Source organism: Cynocephalus volans, chromosome 7 (genome assembly GCF_027409185.1).
Source record: "Cynocephalus volans isolate mCynVol1 chromosome 7, mCynVol1.pri, whole genome shotgun sequence".
Taxonomy (NCBI): Eukaryota; Metazoa; Chordata; class Mammalia; order Dermoptera; family Cynocephalidae; genus Cynocephalus; species Cynocephalus volans.
The window spans coordinates 87,329,152-87,350,916 of record NC_084466.1 but is presented as its reverse complement, the minus strand read 5'-3'; the positions used below and the strand labels follow the sequence as shown (position 1 = coordinate 87,350,916).

General features: G+C 37.0%; 1 protein-coding gene across 1 annotated transcript in view; it reads right to left on the bottom strand.

Annotated features, from left to right (window-relative positions):
• Positions 1-21,765, bottom strand: part of MICU2 (mitochondrial calcium uptake 2) — a 120,978-nt gene that overhangs the window by 8,960 nt on the left and 90,253 nt on the right. The window contains exons 8-9 of the mRNA XM_063102763.1: positions 12,034-12,131; positions 2,553-2,724 (exon numbers count right to left, since the gene is read on the bottom strand). Coding sequence (XP_062958833.1) covers positions 2,553-2,724; positions 12,034-12,131 — 270 coding nt within the window. The remainder of the gene's footprint in view (positions 1-2,552; positions 2,725-12,033; positions 12,132-21,765) is intronic.

The following is a 21,765-nucleotide window of genomic DNA, read 5'->3' as shown; positions in this document are numbered from 1 at the left end:
ACTGTCCAGTATAATGAATACAACACTTCCCTCTGCAGCAAAGGTGAGGAAGCCTTGCTTACTGCCCATCATAAAAGACTTCGGTTCATTAAGATGACCTCCTTCAACTGTGACTTGAATCCACTGTGCGGGCAGCATCCACCTGGGCCTCTCAGCATCACCCCATAGAACTAGGGAGGCAAGGGGGAATGGACACAAACATGATGCTCGTGCTGTTGCTCTGCTATGAAAAACAATGTTCTTTGTCTCTGACCTAACAGTCTTGTATCTTCTGCAAGCATCCATGAAATTCTGTAGGCTAACCTAGAAATGGATAAAATCTCAGACACTTCACAGTTATTAATGCGTTGATTTTGCAGATCCTATTATGGGTGTACTTCAAAAGTTCATGGAAAGATTTACATTGTAATATCTCTTAATTCTACTTTTCCACAGTCTTTTTGAAGTACCCTTGTATATATGTAACAGGGAAAAATCTCAGACCCTGCAAAGTTCTTTGATACTTATTGATTTTTTAAGATCCCATAATAAATTAAGAAAATTGTTCTATTACGTGTGATGACAATATCCCCTCTTCTCCTCCATTGTGTCAATTTTTTCTTTTGACTTTGATTATAATTTTGGGGGAGATGAGGGGAGGCAACAGAATTTTAATTTTTAGGTAGTAACTTTATCAGTTTTTCCTTAAAAGCTTCTGAGTTTTGCTTAGAAAGATATATATACCACACTCAAACAGATACACTGTTTCCAAATTTTCTTCCATATTTTTTCAGTTTCATTTTCTTCTAATTTTTTGATCCATCTGGAATTTATTTTGAGAGTAATAAGTAAGGTAGAGATTTATGTATATTTCCTCCCTCAGATGGCCAGTGAATAATCCTAATGGCATGTACTAATAATTCTTATATTACCCAACTAATTTGAAATACTGCTTTACATACGAGTATACTAAATTTCCATGTGTATTTCAGTCTACTTCTGGACTTTATATTCTGTTCAACTGATCTGTCAAATTCATTGTCAGTAACAAACTGTTTTAGTTACTAAGGATTGATAATACATTTACATACCTTGGCATTCTTTTCATATAAACTTTTATGGCTTGTCTAGTTTGCTCCTGAGAATCCAGTACTATTTTTACTGAAATCCATTAGTGCTCACCAGTATCTGCTTCTGTTATGATTCCTGCACATACGAAAGACGACCCTTCTTTGCCTACTTGCATTTAGGTGAGGTTATGTGATTTGGCCAATAGCCAAATGTCATGTGATGTTTCCAGACCAAAACATTTAATTGCTGGAATGTGATTCCTTTCTTTTCCTGCCACAGCCTGTGTGGATGGCATTTCTTCCAGATGATGGAGCTCCAAGATGGCATGGCCTTAGAGAGTCTGAATCCCTGAGCAACTGTGTGGGCAAAGCCTCCTACCAGTCTACAATGGAAATGAAGCATAACTGAGAAAGGAACCTATGTTGTGTTAGCCATAGCGATTTCAGGGTTAATTTGTAACTGCAGCCAACCTGTGCTATTCTCAATAACCATTACATTTACAGATTAAATAAAAAGAGAACTGCTGTATCTATAATACTAAGACTTCTTATTCAATAATAAGGATGTCTCTATAATTAGATAAGTTTTCTTTTATATCTATCAAGGTTGTAAAGTTTTCTTCATATAATTTCTGTCAAATCTATTTCTAATTATTATATATTTCTGTTGCCATTATAAATGGGATCTTCTATTATATTTCATCTTTTTCTCACAATAGAAATAGTTTTTTTTTTAAAAGTTATATAAAAATAGGGCTGGCCAGCTCAGTTGGTTAGAGCATGGTGTTATAATACCAAGGTCAAGGGTCTGGATCCCCATACTGGCCAGCTGACAAAACAAACAAACAAAGTTATGTACAAATACCTGCCCATTCCAAGAATTTTTCTGGTAATGGTATAAAGGAAGAAAGTTAAAATCACTTGCAATCTCACTACTGTACATTAATCATTATTCATAGTTTGGCAGTTATCACTTCACGCATCTCACATATGCAGAAACACGCAAACTATTACCTTTTCTAATTTGTAATTTATACACAGGACAGCTACTACTTCTAATATATTAGCACTGTAACAGGCACTTTATTGAATTCTCATGGTTTCTAAAGGTTTTTCAACTGGATTCTTTTGGGTTCTCTAGGCATACAATCATATCATATGCAAACAAAGACAACTGTTACCATCTTTCAAATTTTATACACTTCTTTTATCTTGTTAAGTTGCACTAGCTAAGATTTCCAGAATAATATTACATAATAATGGTGATAGTGCAGTCCTGTCTTGTTTCTGACTTGACTGGAAATGTTAAGCGCATGGTTGCTATACCGATTCTGTCTTAGGCAGTAATTCATTCATAGGAAAATAGGCTGTGAACAGCATTCCTCAACTTGCTTTTATACCAGAGTAGCATAATCTTGGTTAATTTAGAAATTATTTAATTACATAAATATGTTGGACTTCTTAGTTCATCTTTACCACATGCATAATGAAAGGCACACCAACCTCTCCTGCTGACAACTTCTCCCTCACGTTTTTCCAATAAATATCTTTATTTTCAGTGTTAGTGAAAAAAAGTAGCCACTCTGCAAAATCTTCTTTTCTCATGAAATTCAAACCTTTAGAAAACTGAAGGAATTCCATTTCTTGAATCTCCGTTTGTAAATTTTCCATAAATCTAAATGTTAAAATACAAAATTGATATAAGTAATTAGTGGCATTCAACCTTAGTACCGTAGGAATAAGTCCTGGTGTTCTAGGTCGACTAGGCTGCGATTGCAAAGTACCTTCTCTATTACCTACCGCGTGGTTGGCCTCTTGATATGATGAGCAGAATAAGGCATTAGTGCTGTGGAAAGGGTTATGGGGAAGGGTAGGATGCAGAAAAGTTAAGTCCACTGCTTGCTTTAATCTGTGATTCCCTATGCTAAATTTGTTTGTGCAAATACCTGGCAACCTACATTTTGATAAACTTAAAGACTTAAAAAATTATGTAAAATGTTGCTTTGAAACATATATAGAAAATAAAATTCCATAGAAAACAATTTTCTTCCAATATAAAAAATTATTAATAATCAAGAAATTTAAAAATTAGGTGGGACACTGCTTTTAGAACATCAATCATAATTAATGTTTCCTAATATTTTTCAGATACCAAAGTTGATAAATGTAATCAATGGCTTTGCATTAAAAGCTTAGATCTACCTAAAAATATTTATAATCTTTGGACAATAACATTTATATATGACTCATTCCTTTCTTATAAAAACAACATGGCACTTTGATCTAACTGTCATCAAAGCTTCCTGGGAAAGGTACAAGTTGAAAGGATATCAGATTAAAATACATTTTCTTTGAACAAGAACTAAGAAATGCACTTGATTTATTTATAACCTAAATCATATGACAAGTATTACGATCTCTGTGAGTTTTAATACGTGGCAGATCTGTCTATTCACTTTCCCTCATGTTAAAAGATCTGTACTCTCTGTCGTATCACAATATAAATGGAAATATATATGGGTGAAAAAAGAGGTATATTCCAGTTCTCTGCAAAAAAAATTGCCACAGTTAAAAAAATAGTTGCTTTAGGCCTCAGTTGGTAACACCCTCCCCCAAAAGAAAAAAGCATGAAGGAAGAGAGTTTGATCCTAGGCTTCTACCTATGTGGTAGGTAAGAGTCTATTGCAACTACAAATTTTTTATGAATGTATTGGATACACAGATTTACCATTTTTTTTTCTGGGTCAAAACAGAATTTTGTCTAAAACTTGAAGCATTTCAAGTTTGAACTGATAGATTAACAAAATATTTTACTAATATACTTTGCCTTTTGTTTGAGTTTTATTGTACTTTTTGCTGGCATGACATTCAACTGATTATTAGGATTGTTAAAAGAATGCTTTACTGGGCCGGCCCCGTGGCTCACTCGGGAGAGTGCGGTGCTGGGAGTGCCGAGGCCGCAGGTTTGGATCCTATATAGGGATGGCCGGTGGGCTCACTGGCTGAGTGTGGTGTGGGCGACACCAAGCCAAGGGTTGAGATCCCCTTAACAGTCACAAAAAAAAAAAGAATGCTTTACTTGCAAATGAGAGTACAATGAATTAGGGAAATAGAAAATATAATAGAAAAACATTACTAACTTGTTCTTTCCTTTTTCTTCAGGCTCCATCTGTGACTGAAATATTATAAACTTAATTGCTGTTAAACTATACATTGTCTGGTTTAAGCTACTTTCACCTTAACTAATCATACTACTTTTGAAAAACACCAGTACATTTTATGATATAATCATTTATCTTTAAGTCTAAAATTTTTTCTTAGCATATCTTTTTGTAAAATAAAAAAATTAATTATACTTATTTGTGGGACCCAGTGTGTTGTTTCAATACATGCATATATTGTACAATGATCCACTTAGGGTAGATAGTATATTTATCACTTAAACATTTATCTTTTTTTGTGGTGATTATGTTCAAGATCCTCTTTTCTAGCTGTTTAGAAATATACAATATAATATTATTAGCTATAGTCAACGTAGAACACCAGAACTTGTTCTTTCTATCTACCCGTAACTTTGTACCTGTTTAATCCACCTCTTGCTCTCCCCTCCCAAGCCTCTGGTAACCATGGTAACCATTATTTTACCTTTTTTTTTTTTAAAAGATTCCACGAGGGAAATCATGCGGTATTTGTCTTTCAGTGCCTCACCTACTTCATTCATCATGATGGTCTCCAGTTCCATCCATGTTGCTTCAAATGACAGGATTTCATTTTTAAAATAGCTAAAGAGTATTCATTCCATTGTGTATATATGAGGGGTCTCCAAAAACTTCATGGAAGGATTCATGTTATCTTTCAGTTCTATTTTTCCACAAACTTTTTCAAGTACCCTCTTATACCACATTTAAAAAATTTGTTTATCCGCTGATGGACATTTAAGTTGCTTCTATCTCTTGGCTATTGTGAACAGTGCTGTAATGAACATGGGAGTGCAGACAGACACCTCATTGACATACTGATTTCATTTCCTTTGGATATACGAGGGTACTTCGAAAAATTCACAGAAAAATAGAATTGAAAGATAATACAAAGCTTTTCATAACTTTTTGAAGTATACCCAGTAGTGGGACTTACAGGTCATAAGGTACTTCTATTTTCAGATTTTTAAGAAATCTCCATATCGTTTTTCATAATAGTTGCGTTAATTTATATTCCCACCATCAATTTATGAGAGTTCCCTTTTCTCCACATCCTTGTCAGCATTTGTTATTTTCCGTAAGTCTAAAATTATGTATCTTGTTATGACATGAAAATCTGGGACATAATTTGGATATACATATATGTATTGAAGAACTTATAGGAGATAAGGCCTCTGGACACATTCTGAACAAATTAAATAGTTGATAAATTAGTGGATTGATTAGAAACAATGGGAAAAAAAATCGGTGTTTCCTTATCTGGGATTTTTTAGGCAGTGGTGTACTGGAGCTAGTAGGAGTCTATACTGTGCACATCTTCCCATCTCTACTTCATGTCAGGGAGCTTATTAACATTAGCTTGGTAGAGTATTTATTCTACTAATTGGTAAATGCTACAAATCAAGGCTGTTTTTCCTGAGAGAGATGATTGTTAAACACATTTCCCAGCACCCCACTGCATACAGACAATTCTGAATTTATAAAAAGGCTTCATGAAACTCAGAGTATCGTCAACTAATAATTTTGCAGAACTCTTAACAATCCCAGTCCTAAAAAGTACATCAGTATTAACAGCCTTCTAATTTTTCTTGATAAGAATTTTTCCTGATGAGACCAATTTTCTTCTCTTTAACCATTTTCCTTATTTAAGTCACAGGATTATTTTCAGTTTTAAAAACTTACTGGAATAACATATGAGGTCAAATGTACCATACAAGAAATAAACTCAAGGACTGTTTCTCATCACTATTTTTAAGGTTAATTGGTAGAGTTTAAAAGAAGGGAAAATAAATGCAGAAGAAGAAAGGCTCCAAACAAAATAGAAGAGAAGAGGGAAAAAGAGACAAGAAAAACCCAACAAAACAAAGAGGCACTGAAACCCAGTGGAAAGCACCATCAGCAGCTGCCTGAGCACTGAGCATTTTCCCTCCTGAACTATAAATATACTGATGAATAAATGAATTTTCACAATTTAAATTACTTGCTGCTTTTATAACAATGAAAAAACATCAAAACTCTAGGAGACAGAATTTAAAATTATACTTCAGTTTTTACTTAAATGGCTAAGCGATACGGAAGATCTTTTGGTTAGTTGTAAAAGTAAAACACAAACCAAACAAAAAAACCAAACTATTAATTAATTTTTATCCATGTGCTCCCTCATTAACTGATGAGTTTCTCTTGACACATGGTACTACCTATTTAATATGTCTGTCCCTCTGTTCAGCTGGCCTAGTGCCTAGTATTACTTCCTTTTTTTTTCTTTCTGATTTTATTGAATTGTCTGTGTTCTCTTATATCTCATTCAGTTTCCTAAAGATCTTTATTTGAAAAAAAATTTTTTAAATTAATATTATTTTTTTACATTCTTTGATGTTGCAGAGCAGGTGGGAGGGAGGGGGAGAGGGAAAAGGAGAAGGAAATGTGAAGAAGAAGGAAGGAGGAGGGGCAGGATTGAGGCCTGTGGCACCCCCTCATTCCCACAGGGGACACTGGGGGGCTTTCAGTGGAGGCTTGGTCATTGCCAGGCTGGATGCAGATGTCAGGGAGTGTGTTGCAAAAGCCCTCACCCCCCACCATCCCAGCTCAGGAACCTGGGGCCCTTCTTGCTGTGGCTTGGTGGTCGTTGCTGGGCTGGCTGTGGGTGTTGGGGGCATGGTCAAGGCCCTCGGCCCCCCACTGCCCCAGCTTGGGAGAGCCCAGGGTGCTTCCTGCAGCGGCTCAGTGGTCATCACTGGGCTGGTTGTACACGTTGGGGGTATGTAGCCGAGGCCCTTGGCTCCCACCCTCAGGACTGGTTGTGGGTGTTGGGGGGCATGGCTGAGGCCCTGTGCCCTCCCCACTTTCTGGCTTGGTAGCCCAGGGGATTTCTGGTCCTTCTAGGTGTTACAGGTGTTCTTTGGTGAAATGAGATCTTTACTAGTTAATAACAAATTTTTTCTCTGGTTCTGGGTACTTTGTTTTTTCTTTTAGTTCTGTGTTAGATTACTTGCTGTTCTTACTACTTAAACTCTGTGCTGGAACTAATTTGTTGTCCTTTGCTTACTTCTAAAATGGGGGAACTTCCTGGGGGGACCAGTACTTGAGCTCTGTGGTTGAGCTAAATTGCTGCTTTGTTGCTGATTCTCTAGGAAAGGCTTTTTGTGCAGCTCAGGTCTTAATGGTTGACTTTATAGGTACTTCTGGCTCTAGGAATCTGGGGCACCTGGGTTGTGTTGAAACTCTGGTCTGGGCCTGAGTCTTTTCATCAGACTGCACCCCCTGCAATTCTATATTCCTGACCAGTCTCCTCTGAGTGGTCCTACGCTGACTGGGGTACAGATCAGCTGTCCTTGCTGTGCCCCAGTATTTCCCCAGTGGACCCGTCTCCCCCACTGCCCGTGCTGCAAACACTTCCCATGGGACAGGCTGTGAGCCGGTCCCTTACAATGACTCATTGGCCTCTGAGTGGCTCCTTTTTTTCAGTTGTGGCTCCTTGCTCCTTTGTGGGTCTATGGGAACCCTATTAGTGGTCTTGCTGTCCTGGGGGCCACCAAGGCCTTTTTCTCCCCTTCTGCCTCCATGCAACTTCATCTGAAGGGCACAGCTGCGGCTCCGCCAGTTCCTGCTCTGTGGGCTCAGTAGCTGCAGCTTGGAAGTGGCTGGGATTCGAAGTGGTGGGAGCAGTCCCTTCTTTCTCTCATCGTGGCTTCTCCTGACTTCATACACTCCAGAGGTCTTTCTTTCTCTTCCCCTGAATTCTAGGGGTCCCAGCTTGGCTGTCGTTGCTTTTTTATAGTTGTAAATTGGTTAATTTGTGGGAGAGAGTGATGCTGGGGACTGTCTATTCTGCCATCTTGACCGGAAACTCCTAATACTACTTCCTTGAAAACCCATTCAATAATGCACCCACCACTTACCAGAGAACTGTGGGACTAACTCTTTCAGAAACCTTGTGATTGCTTAAACCTTTCAAGACAAACCTGGGTCTGAATCGAACCACTTCAGTTTCTAAGGTATATGACCCTGGACCAAGTCCTCCAAGTCCCTTAATCTCATCAAGTTCCAGTTTTACAAAGGGAAGAGTACCTCTCTCACCTTTAAGGTGTAAAATACTTAGAAAAACGTATTCACTAGTACTTACAATATACTGTGATGATACTGAGGATGTCACGTAATTATCTTTTCATTTTTCGTCCCCACTCAAGGCCAGACTCCACTCAAGGCCAGACTCCACTCAAGGCCAGACTCCACTCTTAAATGCTTCCACCACTTTCCAGCACATCCTCAGCTCCCTGGGCTGCTGAAAGCCTTCTTCAAGTGCGGCTTGAAGAAAACCATACACTAACTACACACAGCGGTACTTACATAAACTCATGTTTTACACATTTCACATGGGTCCTTCACCCCTCCAGTTATCCTTCTGCAAGCCTAGAAGTGTGTTTTTTTGATTTTACATGGTGGCTATTTCAACCCCTTTTCACCGTCTAGAAACTTATCCCAATAGCGTTGTGTTTGTCCTTAGCAGATAACTTTGCCCCTACTCACAGAGAAACTAAAAATTATTTCTTGGTAAATTCTCTCATTTTCTTGCTATCACTCTAAAAACAGAACAGCACCACACCCACGCTCCCCCCAACCCCCCGTTCTCCTTCCTGACACGATGGCTAACTTACCTACCAGCTCTCTGCTCCTCTGGTCATTCCCGTTCACTCCTGCAGTTTTGGTCTTTTCTTCCTTACATCATTGTTTAAATATGTGGGGACAGACTTTCTCACATTCCCCTCCTATTCTCTCTCTCCCTTTTTTTGCAGTTAATCTTCTTGAGAGTTCCCTGTATTTCTTTCACCACTCACCCCTCACTCTGTCCTCAGCCCACTGCAGTCTGACTTCTGCTCTCACTGACGGTGTTTAAACTACACTCATCATTTTCCTTCCTGAACTTGTTCTTACTGTGTTCTCTTGCTCAGGAAACAGGCATCACGCCATTCACTGACTCCAGTCAGAAGTGGGGCATGATCTTTGATTTCTGTCTCTCAATCTTTTCATCCAATCAGTCACCAGATACTGTTAATTCCCTTCTCATAAATAATCCCTTGGATCCTTCCACTTCCCTCTGTCCCCACTGCCACTGCCTGAGTCCAATCACCGTCATCTCTCCTGTAGTAATGCAACAGCCTCTACAGGTCTCTGCCTTTCTTATTGATCTCCTCAGGTAACCTGTCAAATCTCATGACCACCTTCTCCTCCTGCTCAGAAACCTTCGCTGGCTCTCTGCTGTTCTCATCACAGCAGAAGAAGCCTTCATGATTTTGCCTATCTACCTCTCCACCCTCCTCCCTTGCTAATTCCCCCTTTAAATTTATGCTTAAGCCATAATGAATAACTTCTAGTTTCTGAATTTGCCATGTATTCTCATGACTTTGCACACATTATTTTATCTATTTAGTAATCGCTAGGTTTAGATTAGCACTGGGTTGATAATTCTTACCAATTTTGCAAATATGCATGTTTTTCCTAACTGAGATATTAAGAAGTACTACCTGTCTGTCTATATTACTTCAGTTAAACTATTCTGAGGAATGACAATAAACTTAAAATATTTCTGAGAATTTTTGTCTAAGGATCTCTGATTCTGCATAAGAGTAGGACATTTACTTCTCATTTTAAGGTCAGAAACAAAACCTTCCCATGGCTTCTCACAAAAAAGACACTGTATAATAAAGAGAATTACATCCTTTACAATTACAGTAAGTCCAATGAAAAATTTCACAGGCTGTTCCTTATAGCACCTATCTGGTATTGAACATTCTATACATTATCAGTCAGTCCGTGGTAAGTACCATCAGCAGCTGTCTGAGCAGCTTGAGCATTTTCCCCCTGAACTATAAATACGCTGATAAAAAACTGAATTTTCACAATTTAAATTACTTGCTGCTTTCATCACAATGAAAAACATCAAAACATCTAATCATAATTTAGGGTAGAAAAATAGATGGTGAGATGGTGTTCTCATCTCCTTTTATGGGGGTAAATTTTGCCAGGGCCAGAGATTTAGATAAAAACCTCAATATTTTATAATGTAAAATTTGACTTAGAGACTTAAAATTATTTTTTTACTGGAGTGCAAAACATTTTTAAATAAATGATTTTTTCTTAGTGTAAAATCCACATTTACTAAGGAATGTTTTGTTCTAGCAACTTATAATTTCTTTTGTGTGAATAAAGAATTTAAATTTCTATAATTAATAATGCATGGAACAAAATCTGGAGCTATATAGTAGTTAAATTTGACATCAATGTCTTTTGCTACATATATATTAATTACTGCTTTATAATAACTTTAGGTTTCTTGTAGGTATAATTATATTACAGGCAAACTTTCACAATACTTTATCAGTACTACGGATCCTTCATAAAATTTATACAAGTTCTCAATATCTTGTCTTAAGCGATTATGAAACACTACTGAATTTTCAAATCAGAAAAATTGACAATAAAGTTGGAAATAACTTTGCCATCTGTGATAAAAATAAAAATGGTGTCCAGTTTTATTTTTTCTGTTTTTGTTTTGATAGCTGGCCATATGGGGATCCAATCCCATGACCTCAGTGTTACTAACACCATGCTCTCCACTCCCAATTGAGCAAACTCACCAGCCCCAGTTTTCTATTCTAAATTGGATTCTCTGACTTAAAAAGTCCTTCTCTCTGAATTGTAAAGAGTCAGTTGTTGGGAAAAAAGACAATGAGAATGCTATACTTTTATTTTAGCTTTGAATTTTTTGCTTTAGGTGTTGAACTGGGGAGCCTCTTAGGAGAGACCGAAGATACGCCATGCTGAAGAAGATATCTTGAGGGAGACAGCTGGTAAAGTGCAGAGAGAGAGAAGCCAGGGATAGCCAGTGAGAGAGAGAACTCTCTAAGGAGACAGCTCTGCTAGCTGGGAAACAAGCTGGGAGAGCCTTTGAAAATAATTTCAGTTGACACGGGTCTGGCACATATCCTTAATGTTTACCAAGTGTCATGCTCTGTCTACTTAAACATATATTATCTTCTTTAATTCTCAGAGCAACCTCAGACTTTTCATGTGAGGGGATAGAATATTAATTATAAATAAAAACAGAAAGAATAAAGATTAAGAAGGAAGATAGTTCTGGAGTATTCGAACGGTTTTCTCTCTCATAAAACCTTTACTCTGTTGCCAGAGTGACGGGCACATCTGACGAAGTATCCTTCATGTATCATTCTTCAGGGCCTCCCATCACTGAGTTAATTCAGTAAGCTCTACCTTATGGCATACAAAACCTACTACAGTTAAGTACATCCTTCCTCAAACTCCACTCTCATTGCCTTTGCTTACTACTCTATCTATTCTCAACAGCTTATAAGTCCCTTTATAAACCACACATTTTCATGCCTCTGTGATGGTACTTTAAAAAGTTCATGTAAAGATTCATATTACCTTTAAATTCTATTTTTTCATGAACTTTTTGAAGCACCTTCATATGTCTTTGCTCCTGCTGCTCTCTTTCTCTCAAATGCCTCCTTGCCCAAACCCCCTTTGCCTGTTAGGATTCAGCTTAGGTACCAGTTCATCCAGAAAGTCTCTCCTGACCACCTGTTACCAACATTTAATACAGAGCACACTAAGTGATCTTCTGTGCTACCAAAGGGATATACTATATACTGTATATCCACAGATAATATTCACTTTTATGGTATGCAGTTCTGGGAGATAAATACATTCAATTTCTTCATTTCTTACCCATAAAATTTCCCTAAATGAATATAAATGTTTGCATTTACCTTCGAAATTCTTTATAATGAAGTTTTCTTTCTCCTCTTTTTCCAAAGAAATGCATCTGAAGGGTTGTGTTAATTTCAGGTTCTTTCACTGTTGGTTCCTGTAAAAAAAAAATTACACCATAATTTCAAGTAATTATAAATAAGAACAAAAATGGAAACTATAGACTAGAACTCTTAGGACAATATCCAGAAATGATTCTTGTAGGGGGAAAAAAAAAAAAAAAAAAGAGAGAGAGAGAGAGAGAAAGAGAGAAAAGGTGGAAAAAGACACACGTAGCCATTCCTTCTGTCTGTTATTTTGCATAATATTATTCTATAATCATTTTTGCTCAAGCAGGAGAAAAACAGTAAGGGCTAAAATAATCAAGGTGGACTTCAGCAGTAAACAAAATCTTAGATTAGGCCTAAAAGGGAGCTTAGAATAGTGAAATAAATGTTACTTCAAAATGTGATCTCTAGGTATTTTCTAATGAAGCAGCACTGTGAGAATTAAAAGCAAGAAAGTCTTTGAGCTCTTGCTGAATATTTGAAATACGTGAAAAACACTTGCTTTTCCTAATTTTAAAATTAACAGGTGAGAATTCCATTAAAGGTAATGAGTGAGGCAGACTTACAGATTCTTTCTTCTTCAATTCTTTAACAAAACAACAAAAAGAACAACAAGACTCGTACAAAAAATTAGCAGCAGCAACCAAACAAGAAAGGGTACAAATTTAAGCCAAATATTTTGAAAAAGCAGTCAGAGAAAGAAACACTAGATTCCGGAGTGGGATGGTCCATCAAGTCTCCTACTTCTACCCCTAACTCTACTTCTCAGAAATAGAAACGGGATGTAAGGTTATTGCATTTTGTTCATTAAAGCCTTCAATTTAGTTATAAGTAGATTAATGGGCTGAGAAGACACCCCTGAGACAAATCAGGGAAGTCCCACGAGTGGAAACTCCTACTTGGAGCATGGCGGAACTTCAGCAGAGTGAGGAAGGGCTTCAAGGGCTTACACCCTTCCCGAGCACTATGTTACACTGGAGGAATAACTGGCTATACCTTAGAGGGGTGGAATGCGCTGTGGTCTAGGACATTTAATGGGATTACAGAGAAAGACCAGAACCTAGGTCCTCCAGCAAGGTCTGCATTTAGCCCAGAGAACTTCCCTCTACAGAATAGTGGATCAAAAGGTAGTATCTACAGCTCAAGGGGAAAAAGATAAATTAGTTCCAGATAAGGTGGGAATAAGAGAAGGTCTGGACAGAGCATGAGGAAAAACAGGGCGTGACAATTATGCAAGGCACTGAAGCAAGAAATAGAAAAGGAATAAATCAGGCAAAATGGAGGAAAAACCCAGTCTAGAAGGACATATAACCCAGGGAACAAATGCATACTCCCGAGTCTTTTTTTTTAAAACTTTTTTGAGTTAATTATAGATCCACTTGCAATTGTATGAAATAATACAAAAAGATCCCCTGTATCCTTTACTCATTTTCCTCCAATAGTAACATCTTGCAAAACTATAGCACATCACAACTTGATATGGTCAACATACAGAACATTTCCTTCGCCACAAGGATCCCTCATGTTGCTCTTTTACAGCCACTCCCACTTCCCTCCTGCTCACACTCCCTCTTGACCTCAGGCAACTAACTATTAATCAATTCTCCATTTCCCTAATTTAGTTGTTTCAAAAGTATTATATAAATGGAATTATACAGTATGTAATTTTTAGTATTGGCATTTTTTTGCTCAGTATAATTCTCTGGAGATTAATTCAGGTTGTTGCTGTATCAATAGCTTGCTTCTTTTTATTGCAGAGTGGCATTTCATGGTAGGGGTTACCACAGTTTAAATATTCACCTGTTGACAGATATCTGGGTTGTTTTCAGTTTTTGGCTATTACAAATAAAGCTGCTAAAAACATTCATGTATAGGTTTTTGTGTGAACATACTTTTTTATTCCTCTGGGATAGATGCCCAGGAATGCAATTACTATTTTCCAGAGTGGTGGTATCATTTTACATTTTCACTAGCGATCACTGAATTATCAGTTTCTCTGCATCTTTGCAATCATTTTGTGTTGTCAGCATTTAAAAATTTTAGTCATTTGCATAAGTGTATTGTGATATCTCACTGTGGTTTTAACTTGCATTGCCCTAATGACTAAGTGTTGAGCATCTTTTCATGAGCTTTTTTTTTTTTTGGTTGATGGTGTATCTTTGGAGAAACGTCTGCTCAAGTCCTTGGCCCGGTTTTTAACTGGGTTGTTTGTCTTTTTGTTCTTAAGTAGTAAGAGTTCTCTATATACAGTCATGCACTTTACAATGAATTATCATTCAACAATGGACTGCATATATGAAGGTGGTCAGAGCAATAGCTTATACAAGGGCATTTCGAAAAGTTAGTGGAAAACTAGAACTAAAAGATATATGAATCTTTCCATGAACTTTTCGAAGACCCCTTGTATATAGCCCAGGTGTATAGTAGGCTATACCATCTAAGTCTGTGTAAGTACACTCTATGATGTTCACACAATGAAACTGCCTAATGACATATTTCTCAGAATGTACCCCCGTCATTAAATGATGCTTGACCATGTTCTGATACTAGACCACTGTCAGATTCTGTAGGCTGTCTTTTTAAACTCTCAACAGTGTACTTTGATGAACAAGTTTTTAATTTTGATGAAGGGCAATATATTTATTTCTTCTTCTGTTGCTTGTGTTTTTAGTGTCATATCTGAGAAATCATTGCCAAATCCAATGTCATGAAGCTTTTCCCCTATGTATTCTTGTAAGAGTTGTATAGTTTAGCTTTTGCGTTTAGATCTCTGATACATTTGAGTTAATTTTTGTATACAGTTTGAGGCAGGAATCCAGCTTCATTCTTTTGAAAGAAATTAAGAAAAGGAAAATAGTAAATTTGTCAAAGTTTGTTTTGTGTCCTGAGATATGGTTTGCCTTGGTGATATCTTCTACCTTGATATATATTTCATGGGTACTTGGAAAGAATGTGTCTTCTGTTATTGGGAGGAGTGTTCTATAAATATCAATTAGATCTTGTTTGATAGTACCGTTGAGTTCTTCTACGCCTTACTGATTTTGTTTAGTTGTTCTAACAGCTGTTGAAAGAGAGTTGTTGAAATGGCCAACTATAAGTGTAGATTTGTCTATGTCCCCTTACAGTTCTATCAGTTTTGGTATCACATTTTTTTTTTTTAGCTCTGTTTGCTGTATACATGTTTAGAATGTTGTCTTGGTGGTTTGATGCTTGTATCCTTATGTAATATCCTTCTCTGTCTCTGGTAATTTGCTTTGCTCTGAAGTTAACTTTATATAACATTAGATAGTCACTCCTGTTTTCCTGTGATTAATGTTTGCATGGTACATCTTTTTTCATCTTTTTACTTTCAAGGTGCCTATATCTCTATATCTGATGTGAGTTTATTGTAGCATATAGTTGGGTCATCTTTTAATCCACTCTTCCAGTCTGTCTTTTGATGAGTACATTTACACTATTTACATTTAGTGTAATCATTGATATGTTAGGGCTTAAGTCTGCCATTTTTTTTTCTGTTCATTGTTTTTTGCTTTTGTTTTCTTTTCATTGTTTTTTTGCTTCTCTGCTTTTTTCTTCCTTTAGGTTACTTAAACCTTTTTTAAAATTTAATTTTGATTTATCTACAGTGTTTTTGAAAGTATATTTTTGTATAGCCTCTTTTGTGGTTGTTCTAAGTATTACATTACATATACATAAGTTAATACAGTCTACTGGTGTTACAATGTTTAAGTTTCTTTACTTCTCCTGTTTATAATATAATGGTCTTAAATAAACACTTAGAACCATATCAGTCAATGGTATAATTTTTGCTTGAATCTCAAGAGGAGAAGAAAAGTCTATTGTATTTACCCATATTTTTGCTTAGTGCATTCTTCTTCCTGATGTTCCAAAGTTCTTTCTTTTGTTGTTATCTTTTTGTTTAGAGAATATGTTTAGCTATTTATTTAGGGTAGGTCTGTTGGTGACAAATTCTCTTAAGTTTTCCTCCTCTAACATCTTGATTTCCCCCTCATTCTTGAAGAGAGTTTCACTGTATATTGGCTCTGCATTGACAGTTCTTTTCCTTCAGCACTTGAGATCATTGCCACTCTAATTGTTTTCCTCCTACAGGTAAGGTGTTGTTTCACTGGTGCTGCTTTCAAGATTCTTTGCCATTCATTTTCAGAAGTTTGAGTATAATATGTCTTGGTGTCAATTTCCTTTTTTTTTTTTGTCTTTTTGTGACCAGCTGTACCACACTCAGCCAGTGAGTGCACCGGCCGTCCTTATATAGGATCCGAACCCGCGGCGGGAGCACCGCTGTGCTCCCAGCGCTGCACTCTCCCGAGTGTGCCACGGGGTCGGCCCTTTGGTGTCAATTTCTTTAGGGTTAGACTATCTGGGGTTTGCTCAGGTTCTTGAATCTCTAGGTTTACATCTTTTGCCAAATTTGGGAAGTTTTCAGCTAGTATTTTGAGTATGTTTTTCAGCACTGCTCTCTCTCTCATTGTATTAGTCTATTTCTGTTGCTTATAACACAAATACCTGAAGCTGGATAATTAATAAAGAAACAATATTTATTTACTTCAGTTATGGAGGATGGGAAGTCCACAGTCCAGGGAACACATCTGGTGAGAGACTTGGTGGTGGGTAATGACTCTTCACAGCAAAGCAGGGCATCACATGACAGACGGCAGACACAGAGAGTGAGCTAACTCCTCACTCCTCCTCTGAAAGCTCTTAGAACCACGCCCGTGGCCACCACTAAACCCTCAATGAATTAATCCATTTACTTGGGCATGGTCCTCAAGTTCAATCACCTTTTCAAGGCCCCACCTTTCAAGTACCGTAATAGGATTTCCCACCTCTTAACACTGTTACAGTAGGGGTTAAGTTTCTAACACATGAACTTTGAGGGACACGATTCAATCCACAGCATTCATGCCCTTCTGATACTACAGTGACAAAAACATTAGAATCTTTTGTTATAATCCTGCAGGTGCTTAAGCCTCTGATCATTTTTCCCCCAGTTTTATTTTCTCTCTGTTGTTCACACTGCGTAATTTCTATTGTTCTATCTTCCAGTTCACTGATCCTTTCTTTGTCGCCTCCATTCTGCTGTTGAGTCAATTCATTGAGATTTTTATTTCAGTTACTGCATTGTTCAGTTCTAAAACTTTCATTTGGTTTTTCTTGTATAGCTTCTATTTTTTTCTTTTTTCTTTTTTCACTGTGAGTTCAGTAATACTTATAAATGAACTTTTATTCATCAACATGTATACACAAATTTTTGTAAAATAAGAGTACTGGCATGTCCAAGGCATTGTTTATTTGGTATGCAAATGATGCTTGGTGACCATAAAAATTTGCAGACTCCTTGAAATAACTCTTATGTAGCTTCTATTTCTTTGCTGAGGTTTTCATCTTTTCATTTGTTTCAAGTGTGTTTGTAATTGCTTGTTGAAACACTTTTATGATGGTTGCTTTAGAATCTCTGATAATTCTTACATTTCTGACACCTTGGTGTTGCCATCTGATGATTTTGTTTATATTTATTAAGTTTGGATAACGCTGGCTTTTTGTATAATGAATGATTTTTTTATTGAAATGTGAACATTTTGGGTATCATAACACTCTGTGCCTTATTTAATGCTTCTAATTGGGAGGGATCTTTTCATTACTATTGGGCAGGGGTGGGAGTTCTTGCTCCATACTAGGCCTCCAATGATAATCCCCTGGATGGGTGGGGTTGGAGTGCCTTGTTAATGTTCTTTTGTAGCCTCCACTGATACCAAGGGTGAGGGGAGATAGAGAAAATGGCTTCATTACTACTGGGGGGTTGTGAGTCTTGATTTCCCACTAGTCCTCATTTGATAACATTAGTGGGGATAAAAATCCTGGCTCCTTACTTTGCCTTCTCTGACGCCACCATTGTGGGTGGAGGACAGTTTGGGTCACCTCATTACAGGCCTACAGGAGTGGATGTGTAGGCTCTGCACTCAACCTTTGCTGATATGAGTGGATGAGAGGTGGCGATAGTTTTTTCCATGTATTTGGCTGGAGTAATTATTGTGTAAAAGTTTTCTGTCTTGCTAGGCTGCTCCTTCCCTGGTCTTTAGGTTAGGGTGAGCAGGCTTTTGTTGAGGCTTCTAAAATCTGTGCTTGTTGGTATCTCTGGGTTGCCAGGTCCTTTAGCTCCAAGTCTGGGGTATATGAGACAAAAATAAAACCCAGGAAACTCACGACCCTGTCATTCCTTTGGTTCTATGGTCCCTAGCTGGTCTTCCTTCTTTTCTCCACCTGGTCCTTGTATGTTTGTTTTATACATAATGTTCTGGGTTTTTATTTATACTTGGAGGGAGAAATAGGGAAAAGTACATCAACTCCATCTTTCCAGAAATGAAAGGGCTCCTTATTTTTAGCTCAGATCCATATTAAATGCTTCTATGACATGAACAAGAATTCAAGGGTAAGATACAGTAAGAAGAGAAAGATAAAAATGGAGAAACAGAGCTAGAGAAAAAAAGAAGAGAAAAAACAAGCAACACTATTAAAAATCTAATAAATAGATTATAAACTGCTAGGAATAGAACAGACTTTCTCATTTGTTTTTTGATAAATACTTGTCTCCCCTTAAATCCTTAAAGAAATATCAAAACAAAAAAAAAAAAAAGAAAAGAAAGAAAAAGAAAAAAGAAAAAAGTATCAGTATCCATAGGCTGCATCCTGACTGACACAGATCTGCCCTCTATTCCAAGGCTTTCCTTTATTTTCTTTCTCAAAGAGAACATATGTCTCTGAGTATTTAGTGGTACGCAGGCATATGAGAGTATCCACTTCCACTCCTTTTAACCCAGCTTTTCCAAGCACCCTCAATCAAATCTTTCTGTCTGTCTAACTGCCCATCTATCCATCTGCAATAATGCCGTTTGGGGTCTTGATTTGTTTTCTTAGCTCTGAGGTATCCACTATCATCTCATTCTGTTGTTATTTTATCTTGTCTTTGAACTCTTGTTAGTTTGTGTTACAGAAGAACTTAATATGCTCATCTGTCCATCTATTTATCTCCCCCTTCCACAAAGGAATTAAGACTGCTTAATCTCACACACACACACACACACACACACACACATACTCTCTCTCTCTCTCTCCCTCACACCCTACAACATGAAGTTAAACTAAGGGTCCTTTGGTAAGAGAAAGCTAGGGAATTAACATAAAAACATTAATGTGCTACAGGGTCTTCCATAATTCTTAAAGGTAGATTATAAATTTTGCTTTGAAATTCCTGGGGGGCTGTAGTGGATTGCATTATATCCCCTCTAAACTCACTGAAGCTTGAATTGTGTCCCCCACATTTCCTGTATTAGAAGCTTAATTCCCACTGTAACTGTTGAGGGTGGGAAATCCTATTATGGTAACTGAAAGGTGGTGCTTTGAAGAGATTAGATTGTAAGACCATGCTGTAGTGAATGAGTTAAAAATGACGATCATAGGTGTGGTTTGGAGGGCTTTAAAAGGAGACTGAATGAGTAAGTTGGCCTCTTGCTCTCTCTCTCTCTGCTTCTTCCATCCTGCAATGTGAGACCCCTGGGTCACTACTGTTACTATCAGACAGACTTTGGACTTCCCAGCCTCAGAAACTGTAAACAATAGATTTTGTTTTTCTTTATAAATCACCTAGTTTCAAGTATTTTGTTATAAGCAACAGAAATGGACTAAGATGGGGGCAAACCAAAAATGAGAAATAATCAGTTTTAAGATTCAAATTTGTCCATAAACTAAAATTATTAAAGAATTCAGAGTCAGCATTCAGGATTTTGATCTTAGATTCAAGGGAAAAGCCTTTCTTTACCCTCAAGCTATCCCCCAAAACTCCAAGAAGTCTGAAATAATTGACAAAGTCTCTCATTAGAATAAAAATAAATTTCAAGGGTTGAATTAGAATGTGAATGAGAATGAACATATGAAGCTATCCATTTATCCAAGAATAAATAATGGATACTAGTTTCCTTTCCATTTTGATAGTGGAAAGGTAGTTTTGCTCTTTCACTGCACTGTACTTTTTAAGTATCTTCTCTAGTTTATAAATAAACTCTGAGGGAACGAAACTTGTAACTTTAACACATAGCACACAAGTCCTTAAATACATTGTAAAATTGCTTAATAATCATTTACATATCAGAACATATTTGTTAAATAAACGTGCCCACTTCTAATACTCTGAAATGCTCTTAGAATGGCTGCCCATACAGAAGACTTAGCCATGAGGTGCTCTGTATTCCATGTCATGCAGGTTTGTAACCCCAGCACCCCAAACCCTCCAACTATCTCCAACTCTATCATGTTGGCTTCATTCCTGAACTCTCCTTTGCCTAGTCCCCTTATGGAGTGACAATTTAATGAGGGCTATTTATGTGACTCTGGTCAGTGCCATAGGACATAGTGCTCTCTGGACCTTCCCTGTTCAAAACAGGGATTGCCTAGAATGGATAAAGAATGAAGATCAAAAGAACTTATTTTGGCCCTTCCTAGCAACTCTGATCCCCAATTCCTTAATATAGGTTCTCTACTCCCTATGTGAATACTATGGTCTATGAAAGACTAAGTTTGTTGTTCTCTTTTCTGTTCTACGTAGTTGTGAATTAGAAATTTCTATTCTTGGACTCAACTTTGTCTCTCCAAGTGCTCAGGTCCTATATATCTACTTAGGCTACAGTTATTTGCCTCAGATTTATTGTCCAAAATAAGGTTATATCAATTAAATAATTAGCTAAAATGTCATCAAATTCAAGCTGGGCAAACACTGTTCTGCTTCCAAAGCATTCAGTAGTATTTATAGATGGGACAGGTAATAAGCTGATTGTTATGCTTGTCCCAATAATCTGAAATAATATACTTATAAACATAGAATATTACTAATTCTCCAGGTTTACAGCTATACTTGTAGTCTAGACAATGTTACACTGCTAAATTTCTTTCAGGATAGCTTCTAATTTGATATTCATCTATGACAAAGAACAAATGATAGAACATACGATAATTTTTTCCTAATTAAAGTATTGCTCTGAATGTAAAACTAAATAGAGCTGCAGTTTAACCCCAAATTTGTTTTATGACTACTGTAGACATTGTTTATTCATCTATTCTTAACACAAAATATATTTTAATTCATTCTTAATGGACAGGTGTTTCCAAGTTTTCATTTCGGTTTGAAGGGCCTTCTCATTCGTGCATATACCTGCTGTTTTTGTACTTTCTTTTAAAAAAACAAACAAAAAGACAGTCATTAGACCTAAATCTAAACCAAATGAAAACTTTCTACAGCTATGTTCGATATTTCAAAATATCTGAAAGAAATCATATTTATCCTTATAGAGCTCTGAAGGCTAACTTGATATTTACTTTGCTTCTGGCTAGAATTATTCCAATTCAGTGTGATAACGATGCCTTCTCAAACACATTAAACATTCTGATTTATGGACAACTTGTCAAAATGCTAAAAAATTAGGGCAGCCAGTGGCTCACATGGGAGAGTGTGGTGCTGATAACACCAAGGCCACGGGTTCAGATCCCTATATAGGGGTGGCTGGTTAGCTCACTTGGGTGAGCGTGGTGCTGACAAGACCAAGTCAAGATCCCCTTAATGGTCATCTTTAGGAAAAAAAAAATGCTAAAAAATTACTTATGGACAACCTGTCAAAA